General features: G+C 44.9%; 1 protein-coding gene across 2 annotated transcripts in view; it reads right to left on the bottom strand.

Annotated features, from left to right (window-relative positions):
• TMEM132B (transmembrane protein 132B) overlaps positions 1-14,352 on the bottom strand; it is a 255,118-nt gene that overhangs the window by 35,741 nt on the left and 205,025 nt on the right. For both annotated transcript variants that reach the window (XM_085321058.1, XM_085321057.1), the window contains exon 5: positions 9,862-10,005. In XM_085321058.1, the coding sequence (XP_085177184.1) occupies positions 9,862-10,005 (144 nt within the window). The remainder of the gene's footprint in view (positions 1-9,861; positions 10,006-14,352) is intronic.

The raw sequence follows: 14,352 nt of genomic DNA on the forward strand, positions 1-14,352 counted from the left end.
ATGCATATTGAATAAAGGTAAACATTTAATACAAGTTTTAATTGCTACTTGACACTTGATTTTTACCTGTACCATGCTCCAGTAGCCTGACTCTGGCTCACAAAAGCAATTTTTTACCACTCTAGCAATGAAAGGAAGCCTCACGCCTAGTGTTAGGCCTCTCTGAGCGTTTTGGTGAATTGACCCTAGCAGAAATGTAAATCAGACCTTAATAATCCACAAAATGCTATAACCTGCCATTAACTAACCCCTAAGTTCGTGCTGCTGTTGCAGCTGAAAGGGGCTCGAGCGAGACTGCATAAAGCAATTGGAAGAAGATAAAAGCCACATCCCAGCAAGTAACTTCCATTCCTTGTGCTTCACATACACGTCATTTATAACATCATTCTGTTCTTTCATCCTTACTTTAATGAGTCATTCAACTCATTAATCCAGTAAATAGCTAATATTCTTTATGGCTCGATTTCCCCTCTCCACCCAGCATCCTGGATGCACCCCAGCCCTGATGCACAAAGGTACATGGCTGTCTAGCTAAATGCATTTCTCCTCCTGTTGCTGTTTCTATGAAGGAGATCAAAATAGTCCACGTCCTGATTTCCCATTCTGCACGATGAGAATGCAGAAACATTAATAATAAAATAATAAGGCAAGAACAAAAATGCCTTCTACTACAGAGAAGAAGGGGAGCTGGTAGCTGTCAATGGTAGGTGCTTTTTATGTCAAATAAATTAACTGCACTTCAAAATGATGGTGGCATCAGCTCCATCCTCAACTCCAATTACGTATCTCGAGGGAGTGCATCTTAGAACACGTTACCAAAACACAGGTGTGGATAAATTAAACCACAAAGACATAAACTCAAGMCGCATTCAAAATCTGACTGTGACCCACTGAGCCAGGGGAAGGCAGAGGCTCGGCGGTGGCGCGTGCCGCCTGCTGCGGAGCTGCCGCAGCTCCAGCGAGCCGCGGCAGCCGCACAGCTCTTCCAAAATAAGCCTGCATGTAGGTCGAAGGATTCAGCGTTTTGACACCACGTGGCACTTCAGCACCCCAAATGCCATTGCTTACTTAAAATGGGGTGCTGTGCCATCCAAAAAGCATCATTTGCTGCCCAGTCCCACCTCTCTGCTCTACCACATCAGTGAAGGGGGCGGAACGACTTATTTCTCACCCTTCAGCTGACCCTAATGGCAGTTTTAACTTTCACACGGAGCAAATTTTGCCCTCTGGAACACGTCTGTCACTCCAGCGCCTTTCACACAGCTGCATGACTTTAACTGAGAGCACGTTTTGGCCCCAGGAGTTTAGACGGCAATGGCAAAGTGAATTAATTTGCCCAGCAAGAATGATAGCTCAAGAGGCATAAAAGCCTCAGAATCCATGAGGTTCATGCATCTTCAGTTAAAACATTTAAATGGCCTACTGCACTGAAGTTCGTACAGCAAAGYTCATTTCCTGCAGAACATGGAGAAAAGTCTCCAAGTTTGACATTTTCTCAAGACAGTTACTTACTGCTGTATTTGCTTTTGTTGAGCCTAGGCTGGGTTGTTTACTCTGCATCTCTTAGTATAAAATATTCAGAGTTTATCATGAGCGGCACGGCCGTTCAGGCTAATGATTGTTTCCCAGGACTGGGATCCGTGCCCTCTCCGAGCAGCCAAATGCTAAGCCACAGAATTGTTTTCTTCCTCTGAAGCAGCAGCTGGTCCCTTGGAAGACACCATAAGCATCTCCGCCGAAATCTGCGTAATTGCACATGTCGGCATGGTCTGTTCTTAACGGATCCTCTCCCAGACAAAACAGTTTTCTCAAGCTGGCTTTGAAGACTGTGTATGTTTAAAAATAGCTTCAGGAAGATACACACATATATTTTGCTATAAACTGTGTACAATGTGCACTGTGTACAGAATATTAATTCTTCAATATGTGATTTTGTGAGATTGCCTCATTGGCATCCTTATGGCTATACATGGAGCTATTTTGTCTGCAAATATGATTCTCAACCCAAAATTTTAGCTTGGCACAATCATAAAACGCTATAGATTTCAACCTGTTGCTATGTAACATGGTTCTTTTCTAAGATAAATCTTTAATATGCAGTAAGTGGCTATGTTACTCTTTTCTGATCATGCTTTGACTGGCTAGAAAACTAATTAGCAGAATCCGATGACCTGAATGTCAGAACCTCTGATATTTCAACAAAAAAAAACTCCTTAATTCAGCGGTCAATATATTGTAGAGAGATTTCCCATACTCTCCTGCCTATCTCTGATGACTCCTAAAGATGAACTTTGTAGGGGGGCAGAAGGGATTTTTCTCTGGATAAAGCTAGAAACCATAACAAGATCCAGTTTATAAGTCTGATGCATTGCAAGCAGCTCAACAATATTTAATTATTGCTCTGTCTTAGGCATACCTGTCTACAGCTACAAAAGCCAAGATCCACTGCCTTGAACGGGTCTCCTGCCAATAAACTCTACTGAGATAGGAGCATCCCGACTGCCCCTGCTCTACTACGGGTGGGAGCTGAGACAGAGAGAGACCAGACAGYTTCACAAAGGAGTAAGGCAGAGATGTACAGCAGAACTGGCGAGTCCCGTGCAGGATCCCCAGCTGCTGCATAATCCTTCTGCTCAGCTTAGGAACACTTCACTGCCATCAACACCTGGCTGTGTCAGGCATCGGGAGAGGCATTATCTCAGGGAATTTGTAATGGACTGCGGAGTCCATCACCTCCCGGCTCCCAAGGACGGATGCAGATGAAGCTGACAGTGACTTGAGGTTGTTACCAGCTGATTTCCTGGAGCTGATGATGCTGATTCACTGGCACTAATCAGGTGAGATTAAAAGGACTGCATGGACATGGAGAGAGACTCACCAAATTAAACATCTGCACTTCAAAAGCTTTCTAGTTGAACTGGCGTCTGCTGCAGCCCCAGCCTGGCCATGTTCTGGGGAGAGACAGAGTGCTTAAGCCTCCAGGGCTCTCAATCTTGAACCACTGAGCAGCACTGAAGAAAAAAAAATCACTTAAAGAAATAAGATCTAGTTCAAAATGAATTGGTTGTAATAAACTGACTGGCACCAAAGTAAATCCATCACATAAACAAGTGAAGAGTATTTTCACTGCTTCCCCAAAGAGTTTGGGCTCCTGCAGTGAGCTAATTCCTGAGCCAGTGACCACAAAATAAAGTTCTTAGGCAGTGTAGTAATCGGAGTTCAGAAATATGATAGATGGAGAAATAAGATTAGCTCCACTTCACGTACAAATACATTGCATTCTTGATCACATACTTTAATGGCAAAGCAGCTGCAGAACTTGCAAATTGCAAGCGCTGGCTGTTTTCAGAGCTCCTGCATAAATAGCTGTATTTAACTTCAGGCAGAAGCTGCTTTCTGTAAACTGTGCAAAGAACGTATTGTGGGCCTGCAGCCAGGAAGCGTTCCCAGAAATTCAGTATCATCTTACTTAGATAACCACAGTATCCCTCCCTATTTTTTCCTCTTTTAAACAACAAACAAACAGGTTAGTTAAAACAGAAGATCAATTAAAACTGGCTTAAGTTAGTCTGAACAATTTGCTTAGTGTCCAGAAAGTAGCCTGGTTTAACTCCGACTCGCCCTACGACAAGTCAGAATAGGTGCACTGAAATTACAGGAGACACAAAGCAGTAAAGGGAGCACAAAGACRGGGCGAACCACGCGGGTGAGGCTGAATTCTGCCCCAGTGACGTGAAAGACCACACAGAAACAACCTGTGCATCCCGGAGTCCTCTGGGCCCAACTCAGTCTGTAAAGTGCTCGCAAAGGAGCCCAGCTGTACCAATACAYACCTTCCGCGTGGACATTCTAGTGTTTAGCCCAGACCAAGCTGGCATCTGCCACACAAGTACTTTCCCTGTCACTGAAAAACTACAAGGCTGGCAAACCCGCAGCCTCCAGGCCCTCACAAATAAGGAAGGTCACTTCATCTGCACTAATGCTGGGCTGCCACCCCGGAAAAGAGAGTTAAACATGTTCAGATAACATGTTCAGCGTYCAGGATGCAGGGTTGGAAATACCGCTCTGGGTCCCGACTAACTCCGGCAAGGGACACCTCCAGGAACAGGGATGTCTGGAGCAGCTATGAGAGAAGGGCAGCAGAGCTTCTCGCCTTCGGTGGAAGGGCTCATTCCCAGATTCACTGCTTACCTTTATGCAGGTCGTAAAGACTGGGATGTGCAAAACATGTCCAGAGCTGTAACGCTGCCGGAGCTCTGCTCCAGGTGGCACGGCTGCAGAGCCCTGAAGCGGCTACTGTGCCGGGGTTAGAGATCGCTGGGCCCAGGGCTGTCCTGTAAGGTCCCCTCTCACCCATCTGTTTTTCCTCTGGAAGAGGGGGAAACCCTCCTCAGATTCATTCTACCCATTACCTTTCCTGCCTTTCTTACCCTATTCTTACTGCACATTAGATAAAGCCTCGCTGGCTGCTGCTAGGAAAATTAGGTCTTCTATTGTTTGAACATTAATTATAGAGAGTTCAGGATAAGGTTTGTGTTAGAAAAGTAAGGGGTAGGAATGCTTTCAGTTTGACTTCCATTAGAGTTAGACAGGAAATTACGAGGAGGTGAAGCGCTTTCCTCCAGCAAGCTAACACGGAAAGCGCGTCCTCGCGCGGACGGGGTTCCTGGTGCGTTACTGAAGCGCTGCTGTTTTGAACGCTTCGAGCCTGACTCTACTGCACTTTGCATGCGGGCAGAAACTGGCAGTGAGGCCCCTCGACCCCCTTCCGTTCAGCTGAGGGCCCTTTCTGCTGCAAAAAAAATAGGCTAAATTAGTCCGTGCTGTAACTCCGTGGAAGCCATTTGAATTGCCGCAGAGTAATTGGCAAAATCAGTCAGTTCCTGCGTAACCCGCAGAGGGCAGGGGAACGGGACGAMTCTAAGAACGAATTAACGGGGCAGCCGTCTCCCTCTCATTTGTACACCTCCGAGATAAACATTTGGGCTGAGAAACTGTCCTTGTTATAATTTCCTCACTTGATGCTGCGTTGCAGGTAACTACCATGTAACTGTAATGCTGCCGGAGTTTTACTTCATGTGAAATTACTACGGTCCAGACTTGTAAAGGTACTTTTACAGGGATGAAAAAGGAGTGCATTGACCTCGCTTGGAGCATCTCAGCAGCTGTAGAGACTGGCTGTGCCAGAGACCCTCAGACTAGACTTCCCTCTATAACGTGACCATCTCTAGGTGCTCCCTCCATCACCACCATTGGTCTAACTCTTACTTCCCTCCGGCAACAACGCAGAGGCCAGCAGGGAGCAAGCGAGAYCCACAGGAACAAGCCATCAAAACTTCAGCAGTGCTTTACACTTCCTGGCAGGACGGAYGAGCAAAGGACCTGCCTGCCATGGTACAACTACTTTAATTTTTTTCCTTTAAAGTTTTCTCCCCCACTTACAAAGACTGAGGCCCCATGGCACAGCATATAGAAAAGKTCCCTTCGTCACGCTTACAGCTCCTTTATCTCTCTGTTTTGCCCATCGCCAGCACAGCCAAATAATTTCTGCATAAATCTGATCAAGTTTCCACCGTTCCTTTCTTTCCAGTCTCATAACCCCACTTAGCACTAGTGTGCAGGAAGAGCAGGGACGCAGGAAGAAAAGTCCTTCAAATAACTCAATGGCAGAAGGCCAGTGAAGTTAGTGGGACTCCAGCAGAGATAAGGACTTTGTCCATTCAGAGTTAACAGCAGCACCAGCAACTGAAAGAAGGCAGGGGCTGGGAAAAGGATGTATTTTGCAGCCCTGTTTGCAGATAAGGAAGTGAGAGGAATGAGTGATTTACCCACAGTCACACAGGAAATCAGCAAGAGATATGGAAATTAATGCTGAGCAGCATTTAGTGCCTTAATCACAAAGCCAATCTTTTCCATCAAATGCCAACAGCATTAGCCATTCCTTTTCAATGACGGACTAAGCATGGGAGTTTCTCTGACTCAGAGCAACCTTTCCATTTAAAATTTTTAGAGGGTAGCCACTAGTTAAAATGGTCAGTCAATATTATAACCTATGCCCTGTGCACCAGCAAGAACATAAATAAAATAGTGGGAACTACAGTCCAACCAAGAAAGTTCACCTGTGAAACTCCTGTAAGGGCCAAGTCACACTAAGTTCTGAAAACGGAAGGACAAAAAGTAATGCATGTATTTTGTTATATTGATCTAATTATATAGGCTTTGAAATATGTAGACTGAAATATTCTCTTGCTGGGAAGCTATTAAACTGTTAGGCTGGGGGAATATATTGCTTAGAATAGGAAAGATTCACACCCCTTGTCTACAAATAAATCACTTACACATCATCTATCTACTTGACTGTCTCTGAGTAGTATTTATATCAACATGGCATCTAGGTAGCTGTCCAGATAAACATGCAAACTAATACCTATGAAGAGATAATAGCCTGGACCAGAGTCTGTTTTATTTAAACTACCTTGAATTCATTATGGCTTAATTGAAAATAATGGTGTTACAGCAGTGATCAAAGAATTGTCTCATTAATCRTCTATTAAATCATTATCTATTAAACAGAAATAAAAGGTTAAGAATGCAACACTTTCTGTTCTATCCAAAAGAATACGAATATCTCTCCAATTACAAAGAAACAATAAAGCCAGAATTAGCAGTGAAAAGAAGCTCAGGATTAGGCAATTACATCCAAAATGCCTGACAACTCTTATTAGAGGGTTTAGCAGTACGACCTATATAATAAAGGCAACACAAATCTGGAAGCGAAGTCAATACTGACTTTCCAAAGAGGCTTGTAAAGGGGGTATGCATTTTTCTGAAAAAATATAGGTACATAAACCCTGTACTAAATTTAATTTGAATAATTAATTGTAATGGATTCAATCTTGCAGCTAATATATATATTTCCAGTTAAAAAATTATRCCTGAGCAGCATTCAGTCTGATAGCCTCTCTCAGTAATTTAGGACTGAAATCCATTACAAGGATGCTGTAATTTTCACAAAAATAACATTATTCCCATTTTGAGACCTTTTATATCACCAGGATGAGACAAGATGAACTCAGTGAAGACCATGTTCAGACCTCTTGGTTTTGTTCATTAAATTAATACATTATAAAGTTAGTTTCAGGTCTGGAAAAAGAGTTCCAGAGGCATTCTCTGCTGTCRGGTAGTTTGACGCCCAGATAATATCACAAAACAGGCAAATGAAGTCCTGATTTATATCCAACTTAGTCGCTAAGAAAAGAATGGGAATATAGTGCAAATCTTGTAAAACCTGTGCAGAATTTTGGCCCGTGTCTTGGTCTGCTCTATCCAAAGCCCTTGAAAGGAATGGGAAGACACTCATCAACTTGAAGGTGCTTTGGAGCAGGTCTTTAATTCCTCCTAAAAATACAACCTCCTTTGAAAAAGCAAAACAGGAAGGTGGTCAGAGGGCAAGAGCTTTACTTTCTCAAAGTGTATAAATTCACAGCTGCAACTGGAAATCTTGTCTCTGCTCACAGAGGTCGTGTCAAGCCTTGTTTAGTTGCCAACTCCAGTGGACCTTTTAAATTTGGGAACCAGAACAACTTCATGCCCAGCTTTGACAGTATAKCCATATGGACAACTGCTTCTTGAACGAAACGGACTTTAAATGGGCAGTGCTTTGAAATGCAACTCTCCCTGAAGTCTGCAGATACTAATTTTAGTAGTGGAAGAGGAGGGGGAGTCCTTTTCCTGACCTTTCGCTATCTAGTTCATTCCAGTGTTCTCTAAATACAGAGAGTCACAGAAATAYGAGAAACTCAATTAATACAAAGGTAAGTCCACGTAAACCATCTCTTAGATCTGCATCTGGTTTTCTGAATGGCAATAATAATAATAAAAAAGACAATCTCTGCAGTATGCTGACGATGTATAACTTGGTTCTTAAATTTACAATGTGAGCAACTCATTGTGACCTGATAAATAATAGCCACTATCAGATAAGAATAACCATATGGCTATTCAATATGGTCAAAATTTATCGAGAGAGACTGTTCCTTTGAAAACCAAGTTAGCCATAAACAAAGATATTCATTCTTGTTCCTTCTGGTAAGGCCTTTCTTATGTTACTGGAAAAAGAAAATGGGATTTTTAGAGGGATTTTTAGTTGGAAGCAAGTAGACATTGCCTGGCTAAAGGCTTTCACCCAAACAGAAACTGGTTTTGCCTTTCCTATAGCTACCGAGGATCAGGTGAGATCCTTCATTTAATGGTCTCAGAGAGAGGAAAGCTGCTACAAAATGTAAAGTTGCAAAACAAGTCACTGAACTGCAAAGGAATTTCTTTGTTGTTGGAACTGAAATGCAATGAGATTTTGTTTGTTTTAGAGGATGTAATTTATTCCAAAACAATGTAACAAGCTCATTCAGAATTGTCAAAAATAAGTGAATGTTTTGTACCAGCATACGATTTTCAAAATAAATAACAGCTTTGTTGTATGCATTTCTTTAGCCAGTTAAGAGAATATGAAAAAATATCTGACAAAGTACCAGCTATCTATTAGCACCTTTTTAGTTTTTATCTACAAAGAGGTTACACTGATAAGTTAAAAGTACACAGGTCTAGCACGTGGGTTTCAAATGCAAGCTGAAGAGAACTTAGAAAAGTGACCAGAGCTGGAAYGTATTCGGGCGCGATCCAATTAATAGATAGAATATCGGGAGGAGCTTGTTTCTTGAAAGCTACAGTGACAGTTTATAATAATATCTGCAGGTTATAGGTTTAAATAGAATGGGTATGCCAGCCTATTTTTATAGCATTTATATACAATATACTGTACTCTCCTGGAACAGAGGCAAAGAAACCATCATTCCTCATCTACTCTTTTAATCTTCGTGGGAGTTAAAAAAAAAAAAAAAAAAAAGGAAAAGAAAAAAAAAGGCTAAATAAATTAAGATAATCTTTCCCCCACAGCAGCTGGGAGATTTACAAAAAAAAAAAAAAAGTCGACATAAAAGATATTGTACTCATTTATGAAGTTCATTCAAAACCAAAAGAAAATCCCTAGCCCCAAACCACAAAATAAACCAAATAAATCCATTAAAGATGTTCAAAAATATCCTTTCTTAGCCTAAATAATAATGATGAGTTAAAAGCTGATAAAAAGTCATGAAATAGTGCCATAAGTCATAGAGTCAATGCCTTGATAAAGTCACATTAAAGCTATTTTCATCTCAGTGTTGGGGAGTGAGAACGAGCTGAACACATTATATTTGAAAGAAAAGCACTGTTTCAAAACTCCCAGATCTTGTTTTAAGAATTTTTGCAATATGGTTGTCGCTTTCTATTTCCATCCTGCTCCTCAAGATTTTGGTACAGTTCAGTATCTTTATTTAYGAGAAAATCTTAACTGCAAAGCAGATGATGCAGTCAGAAGCCTGTAGGAAACTTTGCAACACACTGCTACAACCTACTGCATTATTACTATTTAATAATGGATGCAGAAAAGCTGCACCGTAATAAAGATCCTTGTGTGGGGAGTCGACTTTTCCCAAGTGGGATGCCTCAGACAACACACTGCTCACCAGCGCGGGCTGGCCAGCGGAGGAGGACCAGGACCACACTCTCCGCCTCCCCGGCCCTCTCTCCCACGCCGTATGGGGAGCTCCGCATCAGGCTGTGGAAATGTGCTAAAGCTGCACCACCTCTGCAGACAAAACCCCGTGCTGCGCAGTGGAAACAACCCTCTGCTGCAGCAACCCCCAAGACTCCTAAAGACGGGTTCCCGTGAAAACTGGAATTCGGGCTAGGTGCCCATCAGGTGGTGGCAGAAGAAAAAAAGGTGAAAACGTCGTTCTTCTCCCCCTCGTTCAGCTGCCTTACCTTTAGGACGTCTTCATCGGCCGATCTGCACTCAGTGGACTCGGAAACATCGACCACTGCCCCATCCTCCTGCACGGCAACAACCTTGACTGGCACAGCCACCGTTTTCCCGGTCAGGATGGCTGTGTTAAGAACTTCTGTGTCCTGTATGCACACACAAACAAGGGATGGACGTTAGAGAAGCATGAAGACATAAGAATGCTGGTGGGGTCAGACTGATGGACCAAACGCTGCCTCCAGCGGTGGCCARGAACAGGCAGAAAAGCACATAGAGAGTGACCCGTCCTCACACACGCCCGTCGGATGCCTGGCAATCAGCGGTCTAATAACTTCTGGAGCCCAAAGTTGTGTCTAGCCCATCATGTTTTGTTCTTAGCAGACATATGGATTTATTCTTTCTGAGCCCATTCATGGGTTTGGCTGCTCTGGCAATAAAATCCATAATGCAATCATGCAAGAGGGCACATCTGCAGCTTGGCAGAACCACAGYGTTGTTCAGGCACAATCTTCAGAGGGTGCCAGCAACTCTTCCCACCCGTATGTCCCAAATCACGTCAGTGATTTAGGAGGTGATAATCAAGCATTACAACAGCAGCATTTCTACCCTTACTGCTCCAGCTTAGGAGTTGTCAGTTAAACACTTTCCCTTTTCTGGGCTTAAAAACGTGATGAGAAAAGCTATGCCTGAGATGAGCTACTACAAACCAGGCAATACCATACACAAGTTTTCCAATCTTTCCCCATCAAAATCACACCTAGAGATGTTTTACCCCATTTATCTCTACTCCTGATGAATTYGCAGCTCTGGCACACTAATGACTCCATTAACGCAGCCTTCCTCCGCATCTCCGTGCGGCTGCAGTTTGATTAATTACTCCAAATGAGTTGCTACAAGAGGTCCCTGCCTTGCGTAAGTAGCCGGGCAGATGAGAGGGGAAGAGTCTCCAAAGGCCTTCAGAGGAGCTTGCCTCCGCTCAAGCAGCACTTACTGCCAGGCCCAGAACTTGATACGAGCGTGTAGCGAGGAACCGTCTGTGCTTTCCTTCACAGAGGTTCAGCCTCAGCCTTCTAGCAGAGCCTGCAATAGGAAATACTGCTTTAAATCAATTTGCTTTTCRTTTTTCAACTTCCATAAAACTAATTGCTTGTCAGCTGGAAGAAAAAAAAAAAGTTGCTTCCAACTAATCTAACTTTAAACTCCATGATTAGAATTGGTAGAAGAAGAAATGGATGTTAGTGAAAAATTTGACAGCAGCTTGCATAGGAATATATTCACTATCATTTGCTTCTGCCTGCTAGCTAGATTGATAGAAAATAATGGGCATTGACCACAAGCTACAGACAGCTGGAGAAGACCAATAAATAACTGCAACTAGGATGTATTATTAATCAATATTGGGAAACTTCTACAAAAAGTACCCTGAATTAAATGAGTTCAAGTACTAATACCACTAGGGCTAGCTAACTAATACAGTCTACTAGAGCTTTATGGGCACTCATGTTCCAGAAAAGCACTTAAGCGTGTACTCGAGTCCGTTTCTGTTCAGAACAGCACTAAAAGTACACGCTCAACTTGACACTCAGACTTCACCGTGGTTTCAGCATGTGTTTAAGTGTTATCCTGGATGGAGATGCTTTTCTGAGCAGTACCTCATGAAATAAATATACCGTCTCTGTTCTGCTCTCCGCGAGGCACAAACCAGATGTTTCACACAGTAAACGGCTGTCTAGTTTTTGTTTATGCTGAACGGGCTCATTTATAACCAGCTGCCACCCGTGAGGGAGGGACACTGGGAGGGAGAGAGAGAAATACGTGGCCGAAGTGAAAGGCTCAAAGAACAACTGCAAAACCCTTTCACGGAGCTGGAGCTCAGAACAAGACTAAGGAGAAAACGCRCTGCCACGCAGAAGGAAAAGCTCAGAGGCCTCTCAGGCAGAGCGAGGTTGTGTAAGACAGATCAAGGCAAACCAAGGGCGCTGCAGCCGCGAGTACGTCAGAAGAGGTAAGGCAGACTTATCAGGCCGACGGCAAATACCCCACCAACCCTGAGCCACCGATCTGCTACAGGCGCACGCCACATACGTGGCTCGGACAACGTGGCTCGGTACCAAAATGCTCCCCAAAAGCTGCCTGGCAGCGTATGATTTCTGAACTGCTCTTCAGCAACAGACATCCTTCTTCAGGGCATCGGGGAAACAGTATTTTTGCCAGTGACACAAAAATTGCCACTAATTCCACTTCCAAAGCCGCTTTTGTTAGCACAGTACTACCTCGCGTGTCGGGGCAGGGGGCGTTCGCACCCAGCCACCGCTCAGCCGGGGGTGAAACCCTCCTGCTCGCCTCGGCAGCGCTCGAGTCAGGTGCGCACCAAGCCCAGGGTAACTTCTCCTTTGCTTCTGGCGCCGGCCCGCTGCGCCAGCCTGCGGGAGCCGCCCAGGCGGGACGCGGGACGCACGAGCCCCACGGCTCCCCTCCCGGCTCGCGAGCGCCGCCAGCCCCGCAGGGCAAGGCAACGTCGGCGGCGAGGCTGCGCTGCTCCCCGCGCGGGGAGGCACGGCGCGCCGGGCTGCGCGGGGACGCCCGCCCGCCCGGGGGGACGCCCGGCTCCAGCACCGCCCTCCGCCTCCCCTCCTCTGCAGCACGCGCAGACACCCGTGGGGCTCATTAGCCGGCACGGCCTCACAAAAACGACGACTGTAAGCAATTCTGCTATAGAAATCAATATTTCAGATGCCTGGATCGAGCGCTACACAAGCTTAATAGGCTGCGTAAAGACCTTGCTAAGAGCTCGCTGTTTATAGACTGCAAAAATATATTTCCTCAGAAGAAGAAATATGAAGGCAGAACTGAACTGATTGACTGTCCATTAGATTTATAAACACTTTTTTTTTTTTTTAATGCATCTTTAACAAGTAATAGCATTTCATCTGGATTCTGTTAGGCTTGTTTTATATTTCCGTGATAGGATTTACTGCAGAAAAAAAATACCCTGAATTTAGGATACCTGTGCTGGTTCTTACTGACAGCATCTGACACGCAGAAAGGGATAACAGGTCTGATTTACACGGGCAGGTCCTGCCCCACGGCACAGCCTCCCCGGAACACCTGCAGCAATGTCCAGGGACCACCAGCCCAAACCTCTAGCCCCAGACGCTGCAAGGTCTCAGAGGAAAAAAACAGGAATCCCATTTTCCTATGGCTTTTGTGAAGGGTTTCAGTTGTGGTATCTTGTCCAAAACCTGGGATTCAAGCAGCCCAGGCGAGAGCTACATATTCGCATTGCGGGCTCTAGCCCTGAATAACAACTGTGTGCATGTTTATCTGCAGTTCCTTCTCTGTACCTGAATGCATTAGCACTTCAGCAGAGCTCTTCTTAATTACAACTGTAACCTGCTAATAGCATTTCTTTGTTGTCTGAAGGAATCTACTTCTTATCCAGCCTAGGCTAAATTAAAATTTAATACAACATCAGGTCGCAACAGAACTAGGAAGCAAATGACAGCTGTTTAATTAAAACCTAAAGCTGATTAGATGGCACTACTGAGAGAAATACTCAAGAGGAAGAGCAGAAAACTACTGAAACTCAAGGCCGGGATAATGGCTTTATTTAAATATGAATAAACCCTGTGCACAGCCCCTGTAAATGTTTGACAACTCATTGCTTTGGACAAATGGGGGGGAAATGCGAACGGGAGACGTGTCAAGAGTCGTGATAAAGCCGTGATTACCGACACTGCTATCAACCCCGTTCGGACAGGGATTACTGAGCAATGCCCGCAACGGGTACGCGCAAACCCCTTCCGGGGAGCCCAGGCACCAGGGTCCCGTAATTCGGCTTCAAGCAGCACCGCCCCGGAGGATGAGGCTCTTCCCGCAGTGCTCGCGCAGCGTGGGCTGCCGAGGGGCTCTCCGAGCCAGCACCCTGCGCCCGGGGGCAGCGCCCCGCACCACGCACCCCGCGGCTGCCCTGCAACGCCCCGGCTGCCTCGCCAGCCTGCGGCTCTACCGCAGCCCACCTAAACGCCGCCGGCTCACAACAGCACCGTTTCTCCCCTTCCTGGTTARAAAACAGAGAAATAAATTAAGCATCTTACAAGAACCATCCAGGGAGCCAGGACCCAGATGCAGGTTATCTACAGCCCAGCCTCGAGCCTCCGCTGCCCCTTTCCTCCCTGCCGTCCCCACGGGAGCAGCCTGCACCCCTCTCCCTTCCACCCAGTCTGGCCCAGTTTGCTCTGATGGATATCACCCTTGTGATTAATGCGTAAGCTGGATGGGGTTTTTTAGAGGTTAACAAAACATGCTGCAGTACAGTAAACCCAATAAACACTCAATTGTAAATCAGGAGGGAAACCTAAAGCCAACCCTATTCTGCTGACAAATGTTACAGCTAAATGCCTTTTGGCATTTAGTTGAAATGACTGTCTTTAGAGAAGAAGGCATAGAGCTGAAACATTTGTCTGCAGAATTGCATTCCTTCATTATTATTT

This window comes from Rhea americana, unplaced genomic scaffold (assembly GCF_003343005.1).
Source record: "Rhea americana isolate MKP2758 unplaced genomic scaffold, rheAme1 scaffold_68, whole genome shotgun sequence".
NCBI lineage: Eukaryota > Metazoa > Chordata > Aves > Rheiformes > Rheidae > Rhea > Rhea americana.